This window comes from Desmodus rotundus, chromosome 12, assembly GCF_022682495.2.
Source record: "Desmodus rotundus isolate HL8 chromosome 12, HLdesRot8A.1, whole genome shotgun sequence".
Classification (NCBI taxonomy): domain Eukaryota; kingdom Metazoa; phylum Chordata; class Mammalia; order Chiroptera; family Phyllostomidae; genus Desmodus; species Desmodus rotundus.
The window spans coordinates 96,782,145-96,803,925 of NC_071398.1; the positions used below are offsets into that span (position 1 = coordinate 96,782,145).

General features: G+C 52.5%; 2 protein-coding genes across 3 annotated transcripts; one reads left to right on the plus strand and one right to left on the minus strand.

Moving 5' to 3' along the window:
• Nucleotides 1-2,856: 2,856 nt before the first annotated feature.
• Nucleotides 2,857-18,911, minus strand: C12H1orf105 (chromosome 12 C1orf105 homolog). The gene is made up of 7 exons (XM_045189539.3): nt 18,142-18,911; nt 17,934-18,019; nt 16,609-16,693; nt 10,765-10,839; nt 8,948-9,015; nt 7,605-7,672; nt 2,857-3,277 (listed from the first exon to the last, which is right to left on the minus strand). Exons 1-7 carry the CDS (start codon nt 18,163-18,165, stop codon nt 3,132-3,134), a joined length of 552 nt encoding a protein of 183 aa, XP_045045474.2. The 5' UTR covers nt 18,166-18,911; the 3' UTR covers nt 2,857-3,131.
• Nucleotides 18,912-18,974: 63 nt separating this feature from the next.
• PIGC (phosphatidylinositol glycan anchor biosynthesis class C) lies at nt 18,975-21,491 on the plus strand. 2 transcript variants are annotated; one of them, XM_053915811.2, is made up of 2 exons: nt 18,975-19,079; nt 20,113-21,491. In XM_053915811.2, exon 2 carries the CDS (start codon nt 20,313-20,315, stop codon nt 21,207-21,209), a length of 897 nt encoding a protein of 298 aa, XP_053771786.1. In that variant the 5' UTR covers nt 18,975-19,079; nt 20,113-20,312; the 3' UTR covers nt 21,210-21,491. The 2 variants fall into 2 exon arrangements, with proteins under 2 accessions (XP_053771786.1, XP_024409163.2); XM_024553395.4 differs by having other exon boundaries at nt 19,062-19,434.
• The last annotated feature ends 290 nt before the right edge of the window (nt 21,492-21,781 follow it).

Genomic DNA, 21,781 nt, shown 5'->3' on the forward strand with positions numbered 1-21,781 from the left:
TGGATTTTCCTCAATACAGCATTCTCTTCCTCCCTGGCAGGAGAGGAATTGTGCTGATTGGTTGGTTTTTAAGTTCCCTGTTGGCGTGAAAGAAGGCGAAAGTATAGGAGTAAGTCTGACTCATGCCTGTGGATTTTTATTATAGCAACAGTCATATATTTTTAAAACAGCAAAAATCAGGCTTTAGCCCTGACTGGTGTGGCTCAGTGGTTGGGTGTTGTCCCGCAAAGTGAAAATTCGCCAGTTTGATTCCTGGTCAGGGCACATGCCTGGATTGTGGGTTTGGTCCCCGGTAGGGGTGGGTGCGAGAGGCAACCAATTGATGATTCTCTCTCACTTCTATGCTTGTCTCCCTCTTTTTCTCCCTACCTTCCCCTCTCTCTAAAAAATAAATAAAGGAAATCTTTAAAAAAAAAAAAAACATCAGGCTTTAGCCTTGGAATGCGTAAACAATCACTACCCAATATTATCTATGTTAAAAAATTAATCTGAACTGTACAAGACTTTGAAAAATGAATAACAGTGTGAGTTGATGCTTATAGTGAAGAAATGGTCCTGGCCCATCTACGAGAGGTTTCTGAATGAAGTTCAGGAGCATGCAGGAGGTAAGATAGTAACTGACAGGTCCGAATTATCACCTTCAAGGATCCAGCCCAGGACAGAGAAGCATGCACCAAGGAGGGTGGCAGGGTCCCCCCTCGGACCCCAGAGTACAGAGAGAAGCCACGAGAGGGGTGCAGGGGGTGACTTCTCATAAGCAGAATGACTGGTAGGAAAAAATCAGGCAGTGTCCACATAGGTCTCTTTCCAAGTGGAAATTGAAATGGTGGGATGGGGGTGGTCACGTGGGGAAGTCTGCCAGGAGCCGGACTTCCCAATCTAGGACTTCCTGCCCGTGGTGCCCTTTCTGTCCCGGAAATGGCTGCAGAAGGACAGAGAAGAGGGAGTCCACCTGTGGGCTGGCTGTTCAGCAAAGCTGCTGACGAGCCGTCCTCAGTGAGCTTAGGCCACCCTGGGTCCAGGTTTGGACGTCAGATTCTGGGAAGTGAGTTCATAGAGAGAAATGAGAGTATAAATGGGAACCCACTGTCTTGTGTCAACCGGACAGCCCACTCCGTTATCGGAGAAAGCAGAATAGGGTTGTTAGTGGCCCGTGGGAGCAAAGGGAGGGAAATGATGCTGAAAGTCAGTATCCTCACACTTTGGAAATCTGCTGAGGCCTTCTCTCTAACACCTCTGCTGAGGGGCCAGATCACTGGCTCGGGCGGGTGAGTCACAGCGTCCCTTCCGGGGAAGGCTGGAGATGCAAGGGTGCATCTCCCACACCAGAGATTCTCCAAGCACAGCCCAGGAGTCTCTGCAATCCTTTCTGGGGAATCTGCGAGCTCAAAATGACTTTTGTAATAGTACAGGGATGCTCTCTGCCTTTCTTACTTTGCTTGTCTCCCAAGGGCAGGGTGGAGTTTTCTGGGGGCTGGGTGACGTGGGGTAGAGAATATCATCACTCCCACAGCTATTGGAAGGGGTGCCTGTATGTTGCACTTTAAAAATTTCTTCATTTGAATTTCTAACGTGATAAACATCAGTTGATAGACCCCACACTTTTAAAACAGATCTCTAAGGTTCTCAGTAGTTAAGGGTGAAAATGCCCCTAAACCCAACACGTTTCAGAACCACCGACACAGCTTGCCATTCTCACTCCCCATGCCTGGAGCACCGGCAAACAGCAGGGGCGAGTCACTGGGACGGGACTTTTCTAAACACACCAGCACCCCAGGGGAAGACTTCTCGTGAGATTAGAGAGCATTTCTCTCACAAGCCACCCAATATTCAGAGTGCCTCGGAGACTCCCAATTATTGCATGGGTGTGCAGACAACAAATCCTCTTAGTGGACATATTAATTTGCAAAGAAGGAGGAGGAGAAGGAGAAGAAGAAGGAGGAAGAAGAGGAAGAGGAGGAGGAGAAGGAGGAGGAGGAAGAGGAAAGGAAGAAGGAGGAGGAGGAGAAACATTTTTATCTGTGATTGTCTATCCTTGGACAGTTATCTTATCTAAAACAGATCCTCATTTATGCATGCCCTGAGAGGAGGTGTGTGCCATTTTTGGAGTTCTTGAACTCTAACTGGACTGAAACCAAGAATCATAGCCTTCCAGGAATATAGGGCAAATCAATGTTGGGGGCGGTGTGTGTGTGTACACAAGAAACGAGGTCAGTTCAAGCATCAGGCCATTTGTTAAAGATTTCTGAGGCCCATTCCTCAAATAGAGTCAGCACAGGGGGTGGCTCTCACATATTGGTGTGGGGGCCGGGTAGCCTGGGGATTCCACAAGGCTGCTGCCCCCTAGGAATGGAAGGGCCCTTCTCTATAGCAGCCCTCCTGAAGCCGGGCGTGGAGCGCCATGCTCATAAGTGTGACATTTGGAAGCCTAGAGTTGTCCTTCGTCTCGCTCCCGCTGCTGCTGCTGCTGCGTGCACCAGGACGGACCTGGGGAGGTATGTCCTCAAACCAAAGCAACAGAACTCCAAGACACGGCCTTTGATTTGGATTTGACTGAAGGAAGATTAGATAGATATTCGCCAGACCCAAGGTGTCGCCAGGAGGGCAAGACCAGTCACAGTTCTCACCCTCAAGGGTCACAGCGAACAACCACGTACCTTTCTCCAGTTAGAGAATCACAGCATCTGCTGTCACCTCCCAGAGCCAGCGGACAGAGAGGAGGACAGGAGGAGGCCTTCATGTATCCCCTCTATTCTTCACAGGCTGAATTCCCCGGGGACCCCAGGAGCCAACTCAGCCCCCTGGCTTGGAGGAAGAGCTGAAATAATTTTCACAGAAAACTCATGTATTGGAACCTGAAAAATGTTGTAAAGACATTTACTTTAACAAAGGAAAATGAATACCACTGAAAATGTCCCATTTTAATGACCAAGTCTGTAACTGTGTGAATTAAGCCTTTTGTCTTCGGGAGAAGTGTGGGAGACTCTGGTGGCAAGAGAGAATTCGAGGCGTTCTTAGGAAGGCGACATGGACTCGTTTTTCGGTGGCGGGGGGTGGGGGCAAGTGTCAGAGTCGGGCTGGGTGAGGCGGCTCTCTCTCCGAGACTCTGGAACGAGTTGTGCTCCCGTCACTCACTGCCACGCTGTCTTGCCCGTGGGCTTCCCTCTGGGCGCGGAAGAGGGCTGAGTCGGCGGCAGAGCGCTGAGGGCGTGCGACAGCAGCCCGTAGAAGGCAGCTGTCCTGGGGCCCACGATGGGCAGCCTGTGGCGAACGCTCTCTGGGGCGCAGGGCAGGAAGGAAGGACAGGCGCTGCTTAGGATCTATTTTTAAACTCACTCAAAATAGCCAAAGGCCACCAAAGATCTCTTCGACCCTCCGAAACACATTCAAAATGCGCCTAAGGATTCCCTTTAACAGAACCGCCTCTTCCCCCACAACCTTGAAGCTTTTAGAGATCTTGTCAAAGTGTCCAGGAGGGAGCGCCTAAAAACCCAACTCAGGTAGGAGGAGACGCGGCCGATTAAATGAAAAATGAAGATAAATGGGTCTGGCTTTGTAGTGTGAGTCCAGGGGAAAGAGGATGCAATCCTCAGGAGACTCTTCAGGGACCCGCACATGGTTCTGCTTGCTCATCAAACAAACACCATCAGACCGAAAGGCCAAGTTAGGGAAGAAGCACATTTCAAAGTGCATTTCCAAAGCAACCTTCGTTTTATGAAGTAATTTGTTTGGGGACTCCTTAAAACCCTTACCACCCTGACCTCTTTGTCAAATATGAATTCACTGACAAGAAGCTGTTAATATTCAACGTTTCCAAAGGACATGTGGCTTGGAGGAGAGTAAATCGGAGTGCAGAATAACACCCCCCCAGCGGCAGTGACTGAGTGACAGAGGGAATCGGAGACCCGAATTCTCTGGAACAAGCTTCTCACTGCCGCTGAATGAGAGCTAAGAGATGTCCCAAGATGACGCACCTGGGGTGCAGTGCAGTCTCATCCCCGCGATGAGGACTCAATGGAGGTCCAGGGTCACAACCACATCACACACTGCGCTCGGCGGTAGGCGCCTACACCCGTGTTGACCAACAAAAGCCTGCGGGGGTCATGGAACTCTGGACGCAAGGCCAGAGTCATGATGGATGAATCCAGGAGAAATCTCTCCCCATCACTAATTATTGATAATAGATGAAGTTTCGCTGAAGCCAGAAACAAAGCTGGAAATCACGGCTGCACCAACAGTGTGAGTTAGACAATCACTGGCAGTCATGTCTGCGGGATAAGTCAGCCACTCGGTCTTCGTAGCATGGCCACAGGCGGGTGGCCTGGGCAGCAATAAGCAGCCCTGTGCCATGCGGGGACATGTCCCAGCCGCAGAAATCGGCAGGGCTGGGGACGTGTCAGCAGTTTTTCTGGGCAGATCAAAGGTGAAGGCTGCTGGTACTGAGGCACCGGTGCTCTCGGAGGTGGGAGGCAAAACGCTTCCCTGGTTTCACATGTGGGGACAGGAAAGCCCAGACTGTTTCGATAATTTGGCCAAGCTTGTATGGGCGGACTAGGATCTGAAGCCAGGTCTGTTTGCCCCTGGGCTCGGGCTCTTTCCGTAACCTCAGAGAGCACGCACAGCAGCAAAACTCAGCTCAGAAACGTCACGACCTGAATCCACAGTAGCTCTACCAGGCTTCGGCTGCTAGCCAACGCTGTAAGCACTGTCCATTCATCCCTCCTCCGAGGTGTCCGCCCTGGATGGACTCTGCGGGCCAGCAGCAGGTCTGTCGGAGAACGTAGCGCGCTTCTCTGGTGTCTGCCCAGTCGAGCTCTTACACTGCTCGTTGAAACACACTCCCAGGGCTGTTAAGTTAATAAAGGACATTTTATCACACTGTCCTTGCAGAATCAGAAAATGAACCTTCGTGCTGAGGGAAGGGTGTGTGTGTGTGTGTGTGTGTGTTATTCCTTTGTGAGGCAGGCCTGAAAAAACCAGGTTCAAGAGAAACTCCGGAGTGGATGGCTGCTACAGAGCACCCTGAAACAAAGGGCACATGCCCGTCATCCCGTGTTCTCTTGGCTTCACGAGAACCAGGTGGCTGCTAGCCAGAAGACAGCGAGGGCTCTCTGGAGAGGGTGTCCTTAGCTCTCAGCCCTTCCATCCACTTTGGCTAAATGCGCGCCATGAGCCAGGCCAGAATGTTTGGACCCAAGAAGGGATGCACTGGGACAAGCAGTTTTTCACTCCAGCAGAGTGGCATCTCCACACCTGAGCCACTGCCCGAGTCTCTGGTCCTCCCCTCCGGGACCCCTTCAAGACACCCCTTCTAGACTCAGATTTCCTTCCTGAAGCCTGGTCTGCCCAGTCCTGGCTCCAGGTCCTCTGCCACCTCCCAGGGCAGAGCCTCCGCGGCCCCGTCTGTGAGCAGTGAAGAACGTGATCGTGATTACCTACTGTCTCTCTCTAACGGAGGAAAAACTGAAGTGACTTCAGTTGACGTGGGAGCAACAGAGACGATGGATAAAGTCTGTAAAGTGACAGCCCAGGTGGCACTGAACGCTTGGGTTCTATCGCCCAGAAAAATGACCTACTCCGCCCTTCACCAGGCCAGTGTCGCTTCTCTCAAAGGTGAGACTTAGGTCCATGCGGGAGCTGGAGACGGAACCACCATCCCATTTCCTGCCACAGCAGGTGAATGTGAGAACAGCACTGGGCAGCTTCCGGGAGAGGGCAGCTGTGCTAGGAAGCTGGTGGGACAGAAGCTTCAGCGCTTTGGGGAGGCCCTTCCAGGTGTGGATGCAGCTCCCTTCCTGCCCCATGTGATACTAGCCCCCAGGACTGCCTGAGAAGGGAATTGTTTACTTTGTGCCCCACATCAGTGAAAATTCTTCAGTACACGGACCATGGGGCTCTTTAGAAAGAATGGCGCAGAAGCATGTGGTTGGCAGAGGACCGAGGAAGCAAGGGGATGTGGATAAAAGCAAGTGAGGCCCAAAGTGGGGACAGGCAGAGCTGGAGTGCAAGGAGGGCTGTGGACCAATCAAAACAGGCAATAAGCAGTATGTGAAAAAGCAAGGGGTAGAGACCCCAAGTACCCAAATCAATCCTGAGAAACAGGTACCGAGCTGGACATATCATGCCCCCCGACTTCAAATTATACTATGAGATACAATAATCAAAACAGTACGGTATTGGTAGAAAAACAGATGCACCAGACCAATGGAACAAAATTGAGATCCTAGAAATAAACCCACATGTATATGAGCAACTCATTTTCAACAAGGGGGTGAAACACATACAATGGAGAATGAAAAGCCTTTTTAATAAATGGTGCTGGGAAAATTGGAAAGCTGAATGCAAAAGGATGAAATCAGACCACTGACACCAAATCCACAGAAATTAACTCAAAATGGATTAAAGACTTAAATATAAGACCTGAAACCATAAAATACACAGAAGAAAACACAGGTACTAAACTTATGGACCTTGGTCTCAGAAAGTTGATTTTGAACTTAACCCAAAGGAAAGGGGAGTAAAAGCAAAAATAAGTGAATGGGACTATATCGAACTAAAGTGTCTGCACAGCAAAAGAAACCATCAATAAAACAACAAGAGAGCTAATGTAATGACAGAAGATACTGCAAATGATACCTCTGACAAGAGGCTAATATTCAAACAATATAAAAAACTCATACAACTCAATGACAATTTTTTAAATGGGCAGAGGACCCGAACAGACGCATACAAATGGCCAACAGACACACGAAGAGATGCTCAGCTTCACTTGATAAAAGTGTAAGTCAAAACCACCAGGAGGTAGCACCTCCCACCTTTCAGAATGGCTCTTATCAGTAAGACGAGAAAGAAGGAGTGTTGGAGAGGACGTGGAGAAACTGCTGGTGGGAATGCAAACGGTGCAGACCCTACGGAGGACAGTGTGGATGTCCCTCAGAAATTAAGAACAGAGATGCCTCCTGACCCAGCAGTGCCTCTTCTGGGCACCTACCCCTGTGTTCACCGCAGCATTGTTGACAACAGCCAAGGTACGGACCAACTGAAGCGCCCTTGGTGGATGACTGCACAAAGACGACGTGATACGTACACACGACGGACCACTACTCGGCCACAGAAAACGACAAAATGTTGTTGCCAGTTGTGAAAACATGGGTAGATCTCGAGAGTGTCACACTAAGTGAAATCAGTCAGATGGAAAAGGACAAGAACCACGGTGTTTCACTCACATGTGGGACATAAAACAGAAAGCAACGATTGAACAAACTCATAGGCGTAGATAACGAGTGTGGTGGTTACCAGTGGTGGGGTGGGCGGGGGAGGATGAAGAGGGTAAAAGGGTCAAATAAACAGTGACAGAAGGAGACTAGACTTTTGGGTGGTGAGCACACAATGCAATACACAGATGATGTATCGTAGAATTGTATACACCTGAAATATATATATATGTTGGTTTAACCAATGTTACCTCAATAAATATCATTTTTAAAAAAGAGAACAGGAAGTTGCTCAGAAAATTTACAAACTTTCTTAGGGAGTAAACTTTTCCCTGCTACCCTGGCCGCAGCATGCCTCTCACCACACACACCCTCCGAAAGAAAGCAAACCTGTTGAGGTGTCATCCTGGGATCCCTTGGGTTCAGTCTGAGCTTTTGGCGGCTGAAGACTCTTCCTTCTGATCGGACAAAGCAAGAAAACGCGTTGGTTATTGGGCGAGGGCTTGCTGGAGAGGAATGTCTCTCACACCTTGTAAAACCGTGCGGGGGCTCTTGGATCCAGCCCTTGCTGGTCTGGGACTGAGACTGCTCTGCAGCAGGGACCACTGGCAGAACTTGCAAACATAAAGTACTTTTTAGATAAAGTGCCAAACTTGCAAGATAAATAAATTGGGGCAACAAATTTCCAATTTCCCTTCATAGGAAGAGTGCACTTTTGCTCAGAAGTCCCTGGCAAGTCCAGTCAATAGTGCGGTTTTCCACTCATAGTCCATACAGAATGTTTATTAGAACTGCTTTGATTCCGATGTGACATAAGAGCTGTTGGGAGGTATGGAGTTGGTGTGGGTAAAGGTTACAGGTGTGGAACCCGTTTCCCCCACGATCCCGTCTACCAGGGCCGCGCACCATGGTTTTACTGCGCATGCGTCTACATCACAGCTTGGAGCAAATGACCCCGGGGTCACACACGGAATCATAACACCTACTGCTGTCCAATGTAGAGACCTATGATTCTCTGACGTGATGGCTCTCTGGACAAGGAACAAGTGTCAAGATGGACATTCGATCACATATAACCTTTCTGACCGGCCACATAGAAGGGTGGCTGTGTGTAACTGCCTACTATGCAAGGCAAGTCCACGCCCTTGGTGCCTGGCCCAGGGCAGGCCCGTGTTTTCAGTTTTTATATAAAGTGCAAACTGAGTCTTGTGTGTGATAGTTAAGTACAGGAAAAAATAAACTCCTGAAACCCGACAAAGAAAAATTCAGACTGAATTGCATTTCTGATGTACTTGTTCTTGATAAGAAAGCAGCAAATGACAACCAGGCAAGCTGCTAACAGGAGTTGTAGTTCATACAAAGCAGCAGAGGATGCCCTAGAGTCGCGACGGAGTCTGCACAAGCTTCTGAATTCGATGTGGCATCTACACGGACAGTTGGTATTTACCTCTGCCTAGGTCATGAATGACATTTCCTACCCTGTCCCTCTGAAGGCAGAAAGGACGAGGAAACCCTCTGTAGCAGCTTCAATAGCAATTCAAGCAAAAAGGTGAAAACAACGTTTGGGGGTCTCAGTATCTGATTTAACCAAAAAAAACGAAACCAGTCAAGAAGGCCATTCCCCTAAGCATCCCCTAAACATTCCACTTACTGTTTCTCAACCCACTACCCTGGGTCCCTGAATTAATACAAGAAGAGTGAAAGCCGTGTCCCGATGGAGACCTCTGACTTACCTACGACTCATAAAAGCCTTGATGGAGAGCGTCCGATCATCTGGGATCATCGTAGTCCTTGGCCGTGCCTGAGGAAGAACACTGTCCAACACCGCACTCCAATTGCCCTAAAGAGTGCACCCCCTTAGCCAGCTCAAGCCGCACTTCCCAGCGGAGGGACTCGGGTACCCTTTAGTGAGATGATCCTGCTCCCAAGGTGTAGGGTCCACACTCTTCCCTGGGCCTCAGGTCCACTGTCACCTTCTCACAGACATCCCTGACCCCCTGCCCTGTGATCTCCTTGTCCCCCAGGCTTCTGCTACCAGAATATGCATAACCTTTTGGCTGAGTCCACTTGCTTACTGTCTGCTTTCCCTCACGGACTTTCAGCCTCACGAGGGCAGCGACCACACCCCTGTGTTTGCATTTCCAGGTCCTAATTTAGGGCCTGTTTAAGAAATATTTGTTGATCAAATTAGTGAACGAATGAGCCCACTTTTAAACACAGTTGAAAGTGCTAAGTGTGCTGGCCCTGGCGGAGTAGCTCCATGGGTTAGAGCATCAACCCGATGCACCAAGGTTGCAGGTTCAATCTCCATCAGGGCGCATACAAGACTCAACCAATGAATGCCTAAATAAGCGGAACAACAAGTTGATCTCTCCCTCTCTCTCTCTCTCTCTCAAACATCAGTAAAAAACCTTTAAAAGAGAAAAGGCATGTTAGTGTGCCCTTCATTCAGCTATCCCTGGTGGCTCCCCACCATACCTCTCCACAGGTGTTTCTTCCACACTGAATAATCGAGCTCCTGGCCCAGGGCTACACAGGAATGGGAGCAATCATCCCAGCCGGGTCCTATGTAGGGTTTCTATGTTATTGATAGTCATCCACTGGTGCTTTTACTTGAAAAAATACTTTCCTATTGCTAATCATTTTTTAGAATGGAGACCTAATTCACATACCGTAAAATTCACCACCTTGGTGCACAAGTCCGTGATTTTTAGTATTATAAATTAGCAAAGGTGTACAATGATCACCTCTATCTGCTACCAGAACATTCTCACGACTCCAAGAAAGGAATCCTTTACTCGAGCATCATCCCTCTTTCCCCAGGTCCCGAGCCACCGTGATCTATGATCCGTCTCCGTGGATTTGCCTACTCTGGACATTTCAAATACATGGAAGCCTACAATATGGGGTCTTTTCTGTCCATTTTCTTTCAAAGTCCTGTAGCTCTGTAGCAAGTTTCGAAACCAAAAGTGTGATTCTTTCAACTTTGTGCTTTTTCTAAAGATGGTTCGGCTATTATGCACCTCTTGCATTTCCGTATGAATTTTAAGACCTGTGCGTCAATTTCTGCATGAAAGGCCTCTGGGACCTCGAGAGCAACTGCATTGAATCTGCAGGTCCATTTGGGGCAGTCTTGTCATCTTAGCAGTAATAAGCCTTCCAATCCACAAGCATGGGACTATTTTTATTTCTTTACGTCTTCTTTAGTTTTTTCTATAGTATTTTATAGATTTTGACATACAAGTCTTACCTTTCTTTTGTAAGATTTATTCCTAAGTATCTTAATTTTTGAGCCTACTGCAAATGGAATTGCTTTCCCAATTTTTTTGGACTGTTCATTGCTAGTGTATGGAAATGAAATTAATTTTGTATATTGATCTTCCATCCTGTGACCCTGCTGTACTCATTCATTAGCTGTAATAGTTTGTGTGGGAGGGGCCCTTTAGGACTTTCTATATGAAAGATCACGTCATCTACAAATAGTTTTACTCTTTGCTTTCTAATCTGATGCCTTTTATCCTATGCCCATCTCTGTCACCCCCCGCCTCACCGTTCTCATTTCCCAGCACGCGGCGCACAGCTGCCTGTTCCTGACCAGCGCGGGGTCAGTCTGCTTCCTCCTGGCCTGAGAAGAGAGAGACAGAGAGCAGGGAGGAAGTGCTGTGGTATCTGGGTCAGCAGAGAAGTGGGAGGGGGTGGAGGGATGAGAGAGGTGACAGTCATTCCTTCCATGAAGCAGAGATGGACACCGGGCTCAGCAGCATTCTGGAAAGATGTTGAATGGAGACTAGACTGCAGCTGGGAGGCACAGAAAGGGTTCAGGAAGGAAGGGGAAGCCACAGACCCAGTGGTGGCCTTGGGTCCCTGATGTACAGTGGTGCAGGCGTGTGAAAGCTGGCAGAGGGACTGGGACTGGACCAAGGCCTGTCTTCCAACCTGAGCTTGCAATCCGAGGGGCTGCCCTCTCCCCATTTCACGCAAAGGACCCGCCATAGTGACTAGCTGAGGGCCTCTGGCCCCCTGAGAATGGTGAATAAAAGCCTTCCACAGGCCCCTCTTTTCTAACGCTTTAGCTCCAGACCGACATTGGCTCTCCAGCATACACTGTCCAGCCCAGGGTGGCCCTTTGCAACCTCCCGAGAGCCACGGGTTCAGCCAGAAGCAGAACTGGGGTTTGTGGGAGGGTCCCGAGCTCCTTCCACCTCAGCAGCAAGGACAGCAGAGAGCCCTGTCTGCTCACGGAGGCTGCTTCCCACCCTCACTCCTGCCCAGGTGGGAAGGGAGGCCTCCAAGCCTTTACACCTGCAACCAGAGGCTCTTGCTCGCACCGCTGGTGGCAGTGTGGTTAGGGGACGAATGTCAACTTGAGACTACCATTCTGTCTGGGGGTCTCTGTCACCTTCTTCATTTGCAGTGACATCAGAGTGGTGAGAGAGGCTCACAGAAGCGTAGGCCATGGGGGAGGCAGGTCCCAAGGACAAGCAGACCACCACCTGGCACTGGAGCCTCCTCCTGCCATTGGGTCTGCTTGTGGCGATGCCCCTGCCCTGGCCTGCTCCTGCTGCCCTGGAGGGTGTGCACAACAGGAAGAGGAGGAATGTGTTTAAGCCGCGAGGGGAGTGCCTGGGTGAGACCTGTGCCGGGTGGGTCTGGTGTAGCTTCGTCCTGTGACGGACCCAGCACTTGGGTGAGGCATTATTGGGGGATTGAGGACTACAAACTAGGGACAAAGTTGGATTCTTCCACCAAATATTTAAAATACATTTCATTGTTACAGGCCATTTTAAAAGAATCCACGCAGTATTACCGTGTTGTGGGTTGGCATGTTCCAGGGTGAGTGTGAATGAATACATTCATTCATCCAACCACAAAGCCTTTATTGTGAGGCCACCATGCTGGGGCAGGGCCACAGAGATGAATAAGACCAAGTTTGTGGCCCGAAGGAAGCCCAGGGAAGAATGCAGATTCGTGCATTTGCCCATTCGTTAGGGCTGGGGACAGCAAGGGAAACGAGACACAGCTTCTCAGCTGTCACCACCCACACACCGCGTAGGACATGGTGTGGAAGGCACTATGATGGAAATATATTGAGGTCACCTGGGCAGGGGTTGGGTCATAGGGGCAGGTCTGAGAAGGGTTAGAAGAGCAGGCAGCGCTTTGCTTGGGTGGGTGTCGTAGGGACAGCAGGAGGGAGGGCATTCCAACCTAGTAGACAACCTAGGTACAACCACACGGAGGAGTGACCTAGCAGGTAACCTGCAGGGCTGGGAGTGTCTGGCAGGAGAAGGGGCGCAGTGGGAGGAGAGGCTAGGGGGCAGGGCCCTGTGCCGGCCCCTCTGCTTCTGGGCCAGTTCACCGTCCACATCTTTCCTGAGCTCCCAGGTGGTACCTCCTTCATCCCCCCCCCCCCATCGCTGTGTCCTGAGACTCAGATACCTCCTGGAGTCTGCGATTCAAGCTTGGATGTACTGGGCAGCATAGAAGAAAGGAAACTTCTGGGCCTCTAGCAAGGAGAAAGACCACGTCCCACTGGAGGGATCAGGAAGGGCCCAGATGGTGTACAAAGAAGTGATGTAAAGTTTGGGACTATTCGTTGGCCTCAGAGTCCTCCCTCCTGTCCGGCTTCCTTTCCTGGCCCTGGAACCAAGGTCATGTCCTTGGGCTGTGTTCCCTTTCGCTGCTGGTTTCCTCTACGCCCGCTCCACAGCGGTAGCAGGATTGGAGCATGAACTGGCCACTGGTTCAGAGCACAGGCCTGGGCTGTATCGTCTCCAGTCCACGCCCTCAAGAAAAGGGGCTCTCAAGTGTTAACAGGCTTCTCGTTTCCCAAGCAGCTGTCCCCAGGAGAGCAGGTGGCAGTGTGACGGACAGGGAGGACAGCCTCTTGTCGCCTGGCCAAGGTCTGCTGCCAATTTCAGCCAGTCCCTGGAGGCCACAGCCTGCTCTCCACATTTCACAGCTGGAAAACCCTAATGTCCGAGGCCAATACCTGCCCAAGTCCCCAAGGTCCCCAAGTCCCCTGGGCTCGTGGCCCAGGCCCTTGGCCCCCTTGAATCTTTGGTAAAGAGACACAGAAATATGTCTCTCTCCCTCTCCCTCCGTCACTCTCGGAAGCACACACACACCTGCCCACATAACACGAACTGAAAACGTAAGCACCAGATGGGGACTTTAAAAATAGCCTGATTTGAGGAGCACTGATAAATTTGCCTCTGCACTTCTTCCCCTTTGGCACCTCCGTTCCTTCTCTCCTTTCCACTCCTGCCTTAGCAGAGCAGGGTCACCTGGCTCAACTCTTTCAATGAACCCAATGAGGAAACCGTGGCCCCCAAAGGTGAAGGGGTTTGTCCGATAGCACATCTGTTTAATTTGTCAGCCAGCAAGTTGTCTCTGGATGAAGGGCCAAAGGGGACAGCAGACACTTAGGGTCCATATGAGGGCACCGTGATGCCCATGTCCCTCAGAATCCGAAGGGTGGTGCTCAGAGAACTATGTTCAGTATTAAAAATAATAATAATAATAATAATAATAAAACAAAAACGATTTTCAATACTCCAAAAAAACCCCCAAACCCTATGATAATTAAACACGTTCCTGCTCTCTGAAAATACCAGCCATCTCCATGAAACAAAAAAGCTAAATGTAGTTCTCAAAATTCTCTTACTGTTCACTAGGAAAAACTCGAAACCTACACAGGATAAGCAACAGCCATGCACCTGCCGTCCTGACTACCAACCTCGGCTATTCTCGCTGGTGTTGCTTCAGGCCAGCAGTGTTCACTGTCACCCTCTTGACACTTGCCTCTGTAGTTGCGGATGTTGGATCTACAGACACGGGAGGAAGTTCCCCTCCGTGTTAACGACGCTGGGGAAACTCAGACACACACACAAGTTTCCATGGTGGGCACGAGCGTTTCAAAACTGAGAGTCGGTGAGAGAAATCACAGAGAGAGTTCTCGGTGGGGAGAACGTTGGAAGTCGCCCCTCTGTGCATTTGTTTTCTCAGCTCCATCTCTGCACTATGTCACTAGCCAGGGCTTTTTGTCATGGCGCTGCTAAAAGCCAAATAAAGAATGCTCTCACCTTTCCTCCCACTCATTAGGCTGGAGGACAACAGATGGAAGAGGAGACCGGGATGGGGGGGGGGGTTGGGGAGGCAAGAACGGAGGGAGTGGGGTGGCCTTTCACCCTCCCTGAGGGGCAGAGGTTACACGCAAGCCCAGCAGGGAGAAAGGGGGTGCAGGGTTCCAAGGGTAGCTCTCTGGACGCCCCCCACACATCTGCTTTGCCTGCCCTGGAGCTCGGAGGAAGCCGCCTCCTGGCCTCAATCATCCAATTATTAAGTTACGTTTCCCTGTCTCTGGGCATCCCCGGTCGATGCCGGTGACGGCAGGCGAAAATCATAACCAAGAGAGACTCTGCTCCACAGCAGAGGGATGTTTAGGCTCCACGTCTCCGTTTTTGTTTCCTTTCTTCTTTGTGAGCTCTGCCTCTCCTCTTCCGCCTCCGTTTTATTTATTTACTTTTTTTTGTATGTTTTGTCTCTGTGTCTCTCTGAGTGTCTCTGGGCCCTGCTCCATGTCTTCCACCTCTGACCCTCTGTTTCCTCTCCTTCGGTCTCTGATCAGGGAACACTGCGCCTCACCCGGACACAGACACAGACAGACACCTGCACTGGCCCAGCCGCTCCCCAGCAGAGAGGCCGCCACCTGGTTGTGGATGTTCCAAGTTCTGCCCTGCCCTGTGACCTTTGCCTGCGACGAGAAGGGAGCCAGGAGGCAGGAGACACACACACACACACACACACACACACACACACACGCACGCACGCACACACGCACACGCGCGCGAGGGGTGAGGTACCTGAGCCTCCTTCCCCAGCGCAGTGATGGACGTGGACTTGGACTTGTGACCACCCGAGACTCCGCCCTTTGCTCCGGCCTGGGAGGCTGTTGCTCTGGGCTTCCCTCTAGTGGTCGTAGATGAGCATTGCAGCCGTAAAATTCTGAGCCCAGGTGGAGGTGGGCCGCTCATCTGTGCTGGGCGTTAGCCATGCCTTCCTACCGGACCTGCCTGGCGCCTGCAGTCTCAGTGCCTTAGACGGCACGGTGCCCTGAGACCTAGAGCAAACCTGGGAGGAGGGGGAGCCCAGTGGCAGGGGGAGGCTGTCTAGATGGGAAGCCCAAGGACACTGACTGACTGGAAGGCTTCTTGCTGGTTCTGCGTCCGCGGCCCAGCGTGTGCTTGCTCGGCCCCTCCATCTGGGCTGTGGGCACTCTTACCTGCGTGCCTGCCCAGGGTGTTAGGGGATTACTGTGGTCACCCTGAAACTCAGCCCTGCCCCGGCCCCTCCTGTGCCAAGGCCAGGCCACCACCCATCTCCATGGTCGCTTCCACAGAAGCCTGAGTCTTCCATGCTCTTCAGCCAAGTCCTGCTGCTCAGTCTCCAGGTCTTGCTTCTGGGCCTCTTCCTCACTTGTGGAAATAATCTCTTCCAGATCCGGTGAGGTGCCCCTTCCTCTGGATCCCTGCCTGGCTCCCACTCTGCTCTCCCCTCCCCCAGCCCGCAGGGCACCTTTTTTCCTCCCACCCCCTGTGGTACGCCTCCAGCCGCTGTGTGCCTGTCCCGCCTGCCTGTCCTGTGTAGACGGGAACTGGCTTGCTCATCCCGGCATCTGTATCAAACCAGATAAAAATATAAAAGGGCTCCGAAAGCCCTTGTCCACAGACAGGAGGGCTGGTCACAACGTGGCCGCGGTCACCGAGCTCTCCCCAAGAGCCCTCTGCCCTGCCCCCAGTAGCCCTGCCTGCTGGGTAGTTGTTCAGGTGAAGAAGCTGCCTGGGTCCCCCAGAGCTCGCTCTCTCTTCCTCCAGCTCGGGAGGTGCTGACTTCACAAGCACCCTGAGTCTCAGGGGCCCTCTGCAAAGCCAGTGTCCCTGAATGTCCCTCAGCTGCCAGGCACGATTGACTTCTGGGTGGCAGAGAGGACATGAGGAGTTTATAATGTGAAACCCCATGTGTGCAGGGGGCCTAGGGACTTGTGGTGGTGGGAGGGAGTGAGAGACCCAGAAACTACCTGGGGGCCAGACACAGGCTGAGAAGCAGCCCGAAGGCCTTGGGGCAGATTTCCCAACAGGACTTTCTGGGTTTCCCTTTTGGATGGTGCTCACCTCCTGCCTTTAGTCTTAGCTCTGGGGACCGGCAGCCCAAAGGCCCTGGAAACGGGGTGAGGGGCTGGGGCTCATTCATATCGTTCAGCAAATGTCCGCTAGACACCTACGACGTCCCAGGCTTGGGCTGTGCTAAAGGGACAGGAGGTGCTTTTGGAGTCACGTCCATGTCATCCCAGATCTGTGCTATGGATTTCCGTGCGATTAAAGACAACATTGAGTACCTGAAATGAGTCATCTGGAACTTGAATCAAACTGGGCAAATTCGTATCCTTCTTGTATGAAATCAGAAAAGCGGCGTGAGGGTATCTGAGTGATGGAAACGAGAGCAAGTTAGAACCACAGTCCCCAGGGTGGAGAGCCAGTCCCATGGCTGTTTCAGAGAGAAGCTAAGGGACACCCCGGGAGGCCCCCTCTGTACCCATGCTGGAGGGCCCCGGGCCATTTGGGGGTTCCCCAAGATGGCTTTGCCGTTGCCCTGGCTCCTCTGTCCCTTTTCTTTTGAACTAACCAATGCCAGCTGTGGATTGTCAGAGACAGTGTGCAGATTAAGGGAGGAAAAAATAATTGTTCATAATGCAGATGTGCGATGGGTGAAATACCGCAGCTCTCCTCCTGAAGAGACCTGCGTAGACGGGATTGAGGTTTAACAATCGCCGACCTTGGGGCCTGCCTGGCCCGTGTTCTTGGAGCCCATGGCCGTGCCCTCAGAAGCCACCTGCCCACTTTTTCCCGTAGAATATTTTCCCCTTCCCATCACTTTTCCCCTGTTACTTACTTCCTAACCGCAGGGGAAGTAGTGATGCTTTTCCTAGGGTGACCGGCCCTGTGGCCAGTGTGGGTCACGTTCTTATAGTACTGGGGGCTGAGGCATGCAGAGTCCTGGTCACCTTCCATCTACAACAGACATGCCTGTGGACTTGCCTCTCGGCCCGCCCGTCCCAGAGCAGAGGCTCCCTCCATGCCCCACCCCCCGGGGAGCAAAAATGGGGAGGAATGAGGAACCCCTGTTGTTTCAAGCAGCAGCACTGGAAAGGCTCCATACCCACACGTCCCCCGGAGTTTGAAAAACAGAAACTTGTTCCCTAGCCGTTGGTTTGGGAGGGGCAGAGTGGTGAGACTGTAGGGGATGATGTCAAACTAACATCCAGGCTGTGGCTCCTCTATGGAGGCAGGAATGTATGGTTCTAGACCTTTGATGGTTAAAATGTCAACGGTTCATACGAAAGCAGGGGAGAAAAGGTAGGGTGATGGGGAGGACGAAAGTGTTTTAACAGGCAGTGTCTAGGGGCAAAATTCTCTTGATTGCTGAGTGATGGGCGCAGAAACGGATGTTACTTGAGATGTATCTCCTCCCCTCCAGCCGAGCCTACACTCCACACTCACTTCTGTCTGAGATTCCCAGACCACGGCCGCCTTTGAGCATTTGCTGTGGGTTTCTCAACTGACCAGACATGTCCCTCTGATAACCCCCCACCCCCTCTTCCTAAGAAATCATCTTCAGTGCGATCTTTCCCGCACCCTTTGCCCCCAGTGGCGGAGCTGTTACCTTTGGGGAAGGCTGAGCACTAGGGGCTTGTTTCTGAGGCTGGCATCGCTAAGCCACGGAACTTTGTCAAACTTGGGAACAGAAGCCTGGAGAGAAACGGAAAGAGATCATTTTGCAGAATCCATTGTGCTTGACCATTGCGGCCACTGCGATGACCAAAGCAAGCTGATGGCAGCTAGACAGCGGTGGATACATTTTCGTGACTTACAGTCGACTCTTTCGAGTCTCCCATAAAGAGGTCAAGAGCAAATGTGTGGTTCCCACTTGACCCACGAAGAATTGGAAGCTCGGCCGGTTTGCCTGGTCACGTACACAACGCTAGGGAGTGGCTTCAGGCTTAATGACTTTTGCACTCACTCTGTCTTGTGTTCCCCTGTCCCTTTGCTTCTGGGTCTGGTCCACCTGTTTATGCACCCTCGATTGTTTCCACGCACCGCACTGAATATCAGCACCCTGCCCTAGTCTCTGGCTGTGTCTGCCCCCCTCATTTCTTCTCCGAGGCAAAGAAGGCAGAACCACGCTGTGAAGCTATATGTAGCTGGACGTTCATCTCAGTGACTCCACTTCCCGGCCTCGGACCGACCACAACCTCTCCAGCCTCAGTTTCGTGCCCCGTGAGAGCGGGACATCACAGGGCAGTGCAAGGGACGGAGAGCTTCCGGAGAGCGGGGATGGTGCCCGTTTCGGCTGCGGCTGTATCACCAGCACCTAAAAGCAGCGCTCTATCCCCGTGGGAGGACTGCTGCGACTATCGAACGGACGCACGGGCGCTGGGAAGTCCCTGGCCGAGGGCCTGACCTCACACTAGGATCTCAATAAAAGGAGCCGTGGTCATCTCTTTTCTTCCAGCCCAGCCCGCACCCCAGCCCTTTGGACGCCAGGTCCCCTCCCCAGTCTTTCGGTCGCTGGGTTGCTTTCCTAGGCTCTGAGCTTCTCGTCCTCCGGAAAGCTACCTGGAAGTCCCGCGAAGGGCCACGAGGGGCAGCGGCGAGCACGCCGGCGGGGAGGGGCGCTGGGGCCGCGGAGCTTGCGGCGACCCGGAAGTGCTCGCCCGCCGTCGCGGCCACGCCTCCTCAGCGCGCCGGATGGGGAAGGCGGTGGGCGTCCGTCCCCACCGGACCGCGCTCCCCTGGACCCGGCGGGCAGGTGGGTTCCGAGCAGTAGTCGGTGTTCCCGGGCCTCCCTCCCGGCTGGGCGGGGGGCAGCGGTGGGCATCCCGGGGACATCTTTCCGGCCCCAGCGCTGTCCCGGCCGGTGCGCCGGCGCTGCCCTTGGGCGCCGCGGACCTCCCCGCCCCGGCGGTGCCCTGGCCGGAGTCCCTGCTGCTGTGAAGGCCTCCCAGGGTCCGTTTGTGCGGTGCGGTCCCACCTGTCGTGGCCTCCGCGGGACTTGTGAGGCCGGGCAGCGAGTCCTTCACACAGTGGATGGCATGCCTGATTCCTGGTTTTCCCATTGTGACACACGGGTCCGTGTCTCCGATCTCCAGAAGACTTTCGCCCGTGTAAGTGGGGGGAAAGCTCTTTAGAGGACGGTAACCCCGGTTAAAGGATTAAGGGCCTTTCGTTTCCGAGCCCTTGGTTTTGGCTAAATGAACCGCAGAGCTCACATTTGTCTCTGTGGGGCAGTTTGCTGTTGTCTTCAGACCTCTTTAGTAATAGATGTCTCGGAGAACCCAGTTAAAGCCCTGGTTCCTGTCCCTAGACATTCGCGTAAGTGGCAGCGACAAGCATGCCGTGCGTGACAGGGCGTGGGACTCCACAGGCCTCAGGGGTGTGAACCCCGAGTTAAGAGCTGGTTAGGTAGGAGGCGCAGGCTTTGGGGTCAGACTCTGCACCCGGCTCCACCCTTTGCCACTGTTAACTTGGGCCAGAGTTACCTGAGCAATTCCAGTCTCAGCTTTTTTAGGAAAGTGGGACTAACACTAACTTGCAGGGCTGGGGTGATGAAATGGAAGAAGCTACGGAAGGCGCTGAGCACATCCTGGGCACTCAGTGATGTCTGCTACCACGCGAGGGATGATCGTTTAAAATCTTAAAGGAAGTTTTAAAATGTGTAATTGTAACACGGCCACCACTTGTATTTTGCTCAGGCTTGTAGTAAAGTGAGTTGGTTTGATTTCATCTCAGCCCTACCCTTGACCTTCACAAGCTTCATAGGTTCCTGGTCTGTCTTTTTCTAGGAACTTGCCTCAGGGAAGGAACTTGCTTCTCACAGGCCTTGCCTGGGTTGCTGCCTTGAAAGCCAGGGGAGGCTGGCACTGTGTCAGCCACAACACAGCATGGAACTTCCAGAGAGGCCTTCATTCAAAACCTCGTGAAGGTCGGGAGCCGCCTGGACTTCGGCGAGGGAAACTGAACGGGCCTGAGACCCAGGGCAGGGATGACGTGTGCCCAGCCCGTAACTGGCACCACGGAGATCAGGTGGCAGAAGGTCTTGTATGAGCGACAGCCCTTCCCTGACAACTACGTGGACCAGCGCTTCCTGGAAGAGCTCCGGAAGAACATCCACGCCCGGAAATACCAGTACTGGGCCGTGGTGTTCGAGTCCAGCGTGGTGATCCAGCAGCTGTGCTGTGTCTGCGTTTTTGGGGTCATCTGGTGGTACATGGACGAGGGTCTTCTGGCCCCGCATTGGCTTTTTGGGACAGGCCTGGCTTTGTCACTGATCGGCTACGTCCTGTTCGATCTCGTGGATGGAGGGGAGGGACGGAGGAAAAGCGGGCGGACCCGCTGGGCTGACCTGAAGAGCGCCCTGGTCTTCATCACCTTCACGTACGGTTTTTCGCCCGTGCTGAAGACCCTGACGGAGTCCGTCAGCACAGACACCATCTACGCCATGTCCGTCTTCATGCTCTTGGGCCACCTCATCTTCTTCGACTACGGCGCCAACGCCGCCATCGTGTCCAGCACCCTGTCCTTGAACATGGCCATCTTTGCCTCTGTCTGCCTGGCCTCACGCCTGCCCCGGTCCCTGCATGCCTTCATCATGGTGACGTTTGCCATCCAGATCTTTGCCCTGTGGCCCATGCTACAGAAGAAACTGAAGGCGTGCACTCCCTGCAGCTACGTGGGGGTCACGCTGCTCTTTGCAGGCTCCGCCTTCGGGGGCCTGCTGTCCATCAGCGCCGTGGGGGCCACCCTCTTCGCGCTGCTGCTGGTGTCCATCTCCTGCCTCTGCCCTTTCTATCTCATCCGCCTGCAACTTTTTAAAGAGAACATCCACGGACCCTGGGACGAGGCCGAGATCAAAGAAGACCTGTCCAGGTTCCTCAGCTAAGTTAGGGACCTCTGTTCCATTACTCAGGTGAGCTGGTAGACCAGCCCTCCAGCCAGGATTCGATCGGAGGCAGAGTTCCATTCTGGAAGCAGCAGGCTGATGCAGGTGGGAGAACTGAGATCCAAAGAAGCATTGAACCAGAGGCTGGGGTGGTGACGGTGCTCATCCTTTCTTTTTGGTGGATGGAGAAGCTCTCTGGGGCTCTACGTGATGTTGGCCTCCCGTGTCTTACTGTAATGAAGTGATGTGGTTTCTATTTATTAAAAACTAACCCCATACCCAGCAGATTGCATCATGGTTTTCTGTAAGCAGAAGGCAGATCATAAAAGTGTGTGTGTGTGATTGAGGCCACTTTTCTACCCTTTCAGTGAGTGGACTAATGCAGGCTCTGTTCTTTACCTGGAGCTCAGGTCCTAGAACCCTGGGTGCCGTGTCCAGTTCTGTTGCCAAAACTACAGGAGTAGTCGCTGAGCCTCGACTCGGAGTTTCCACTTCGTTCTCAGTGCAGCACGTGGCGGTCGTGATACACAGCAAAATGTTGGGGAATTCAGAGGGTGGAGGTCCAGTTGAGC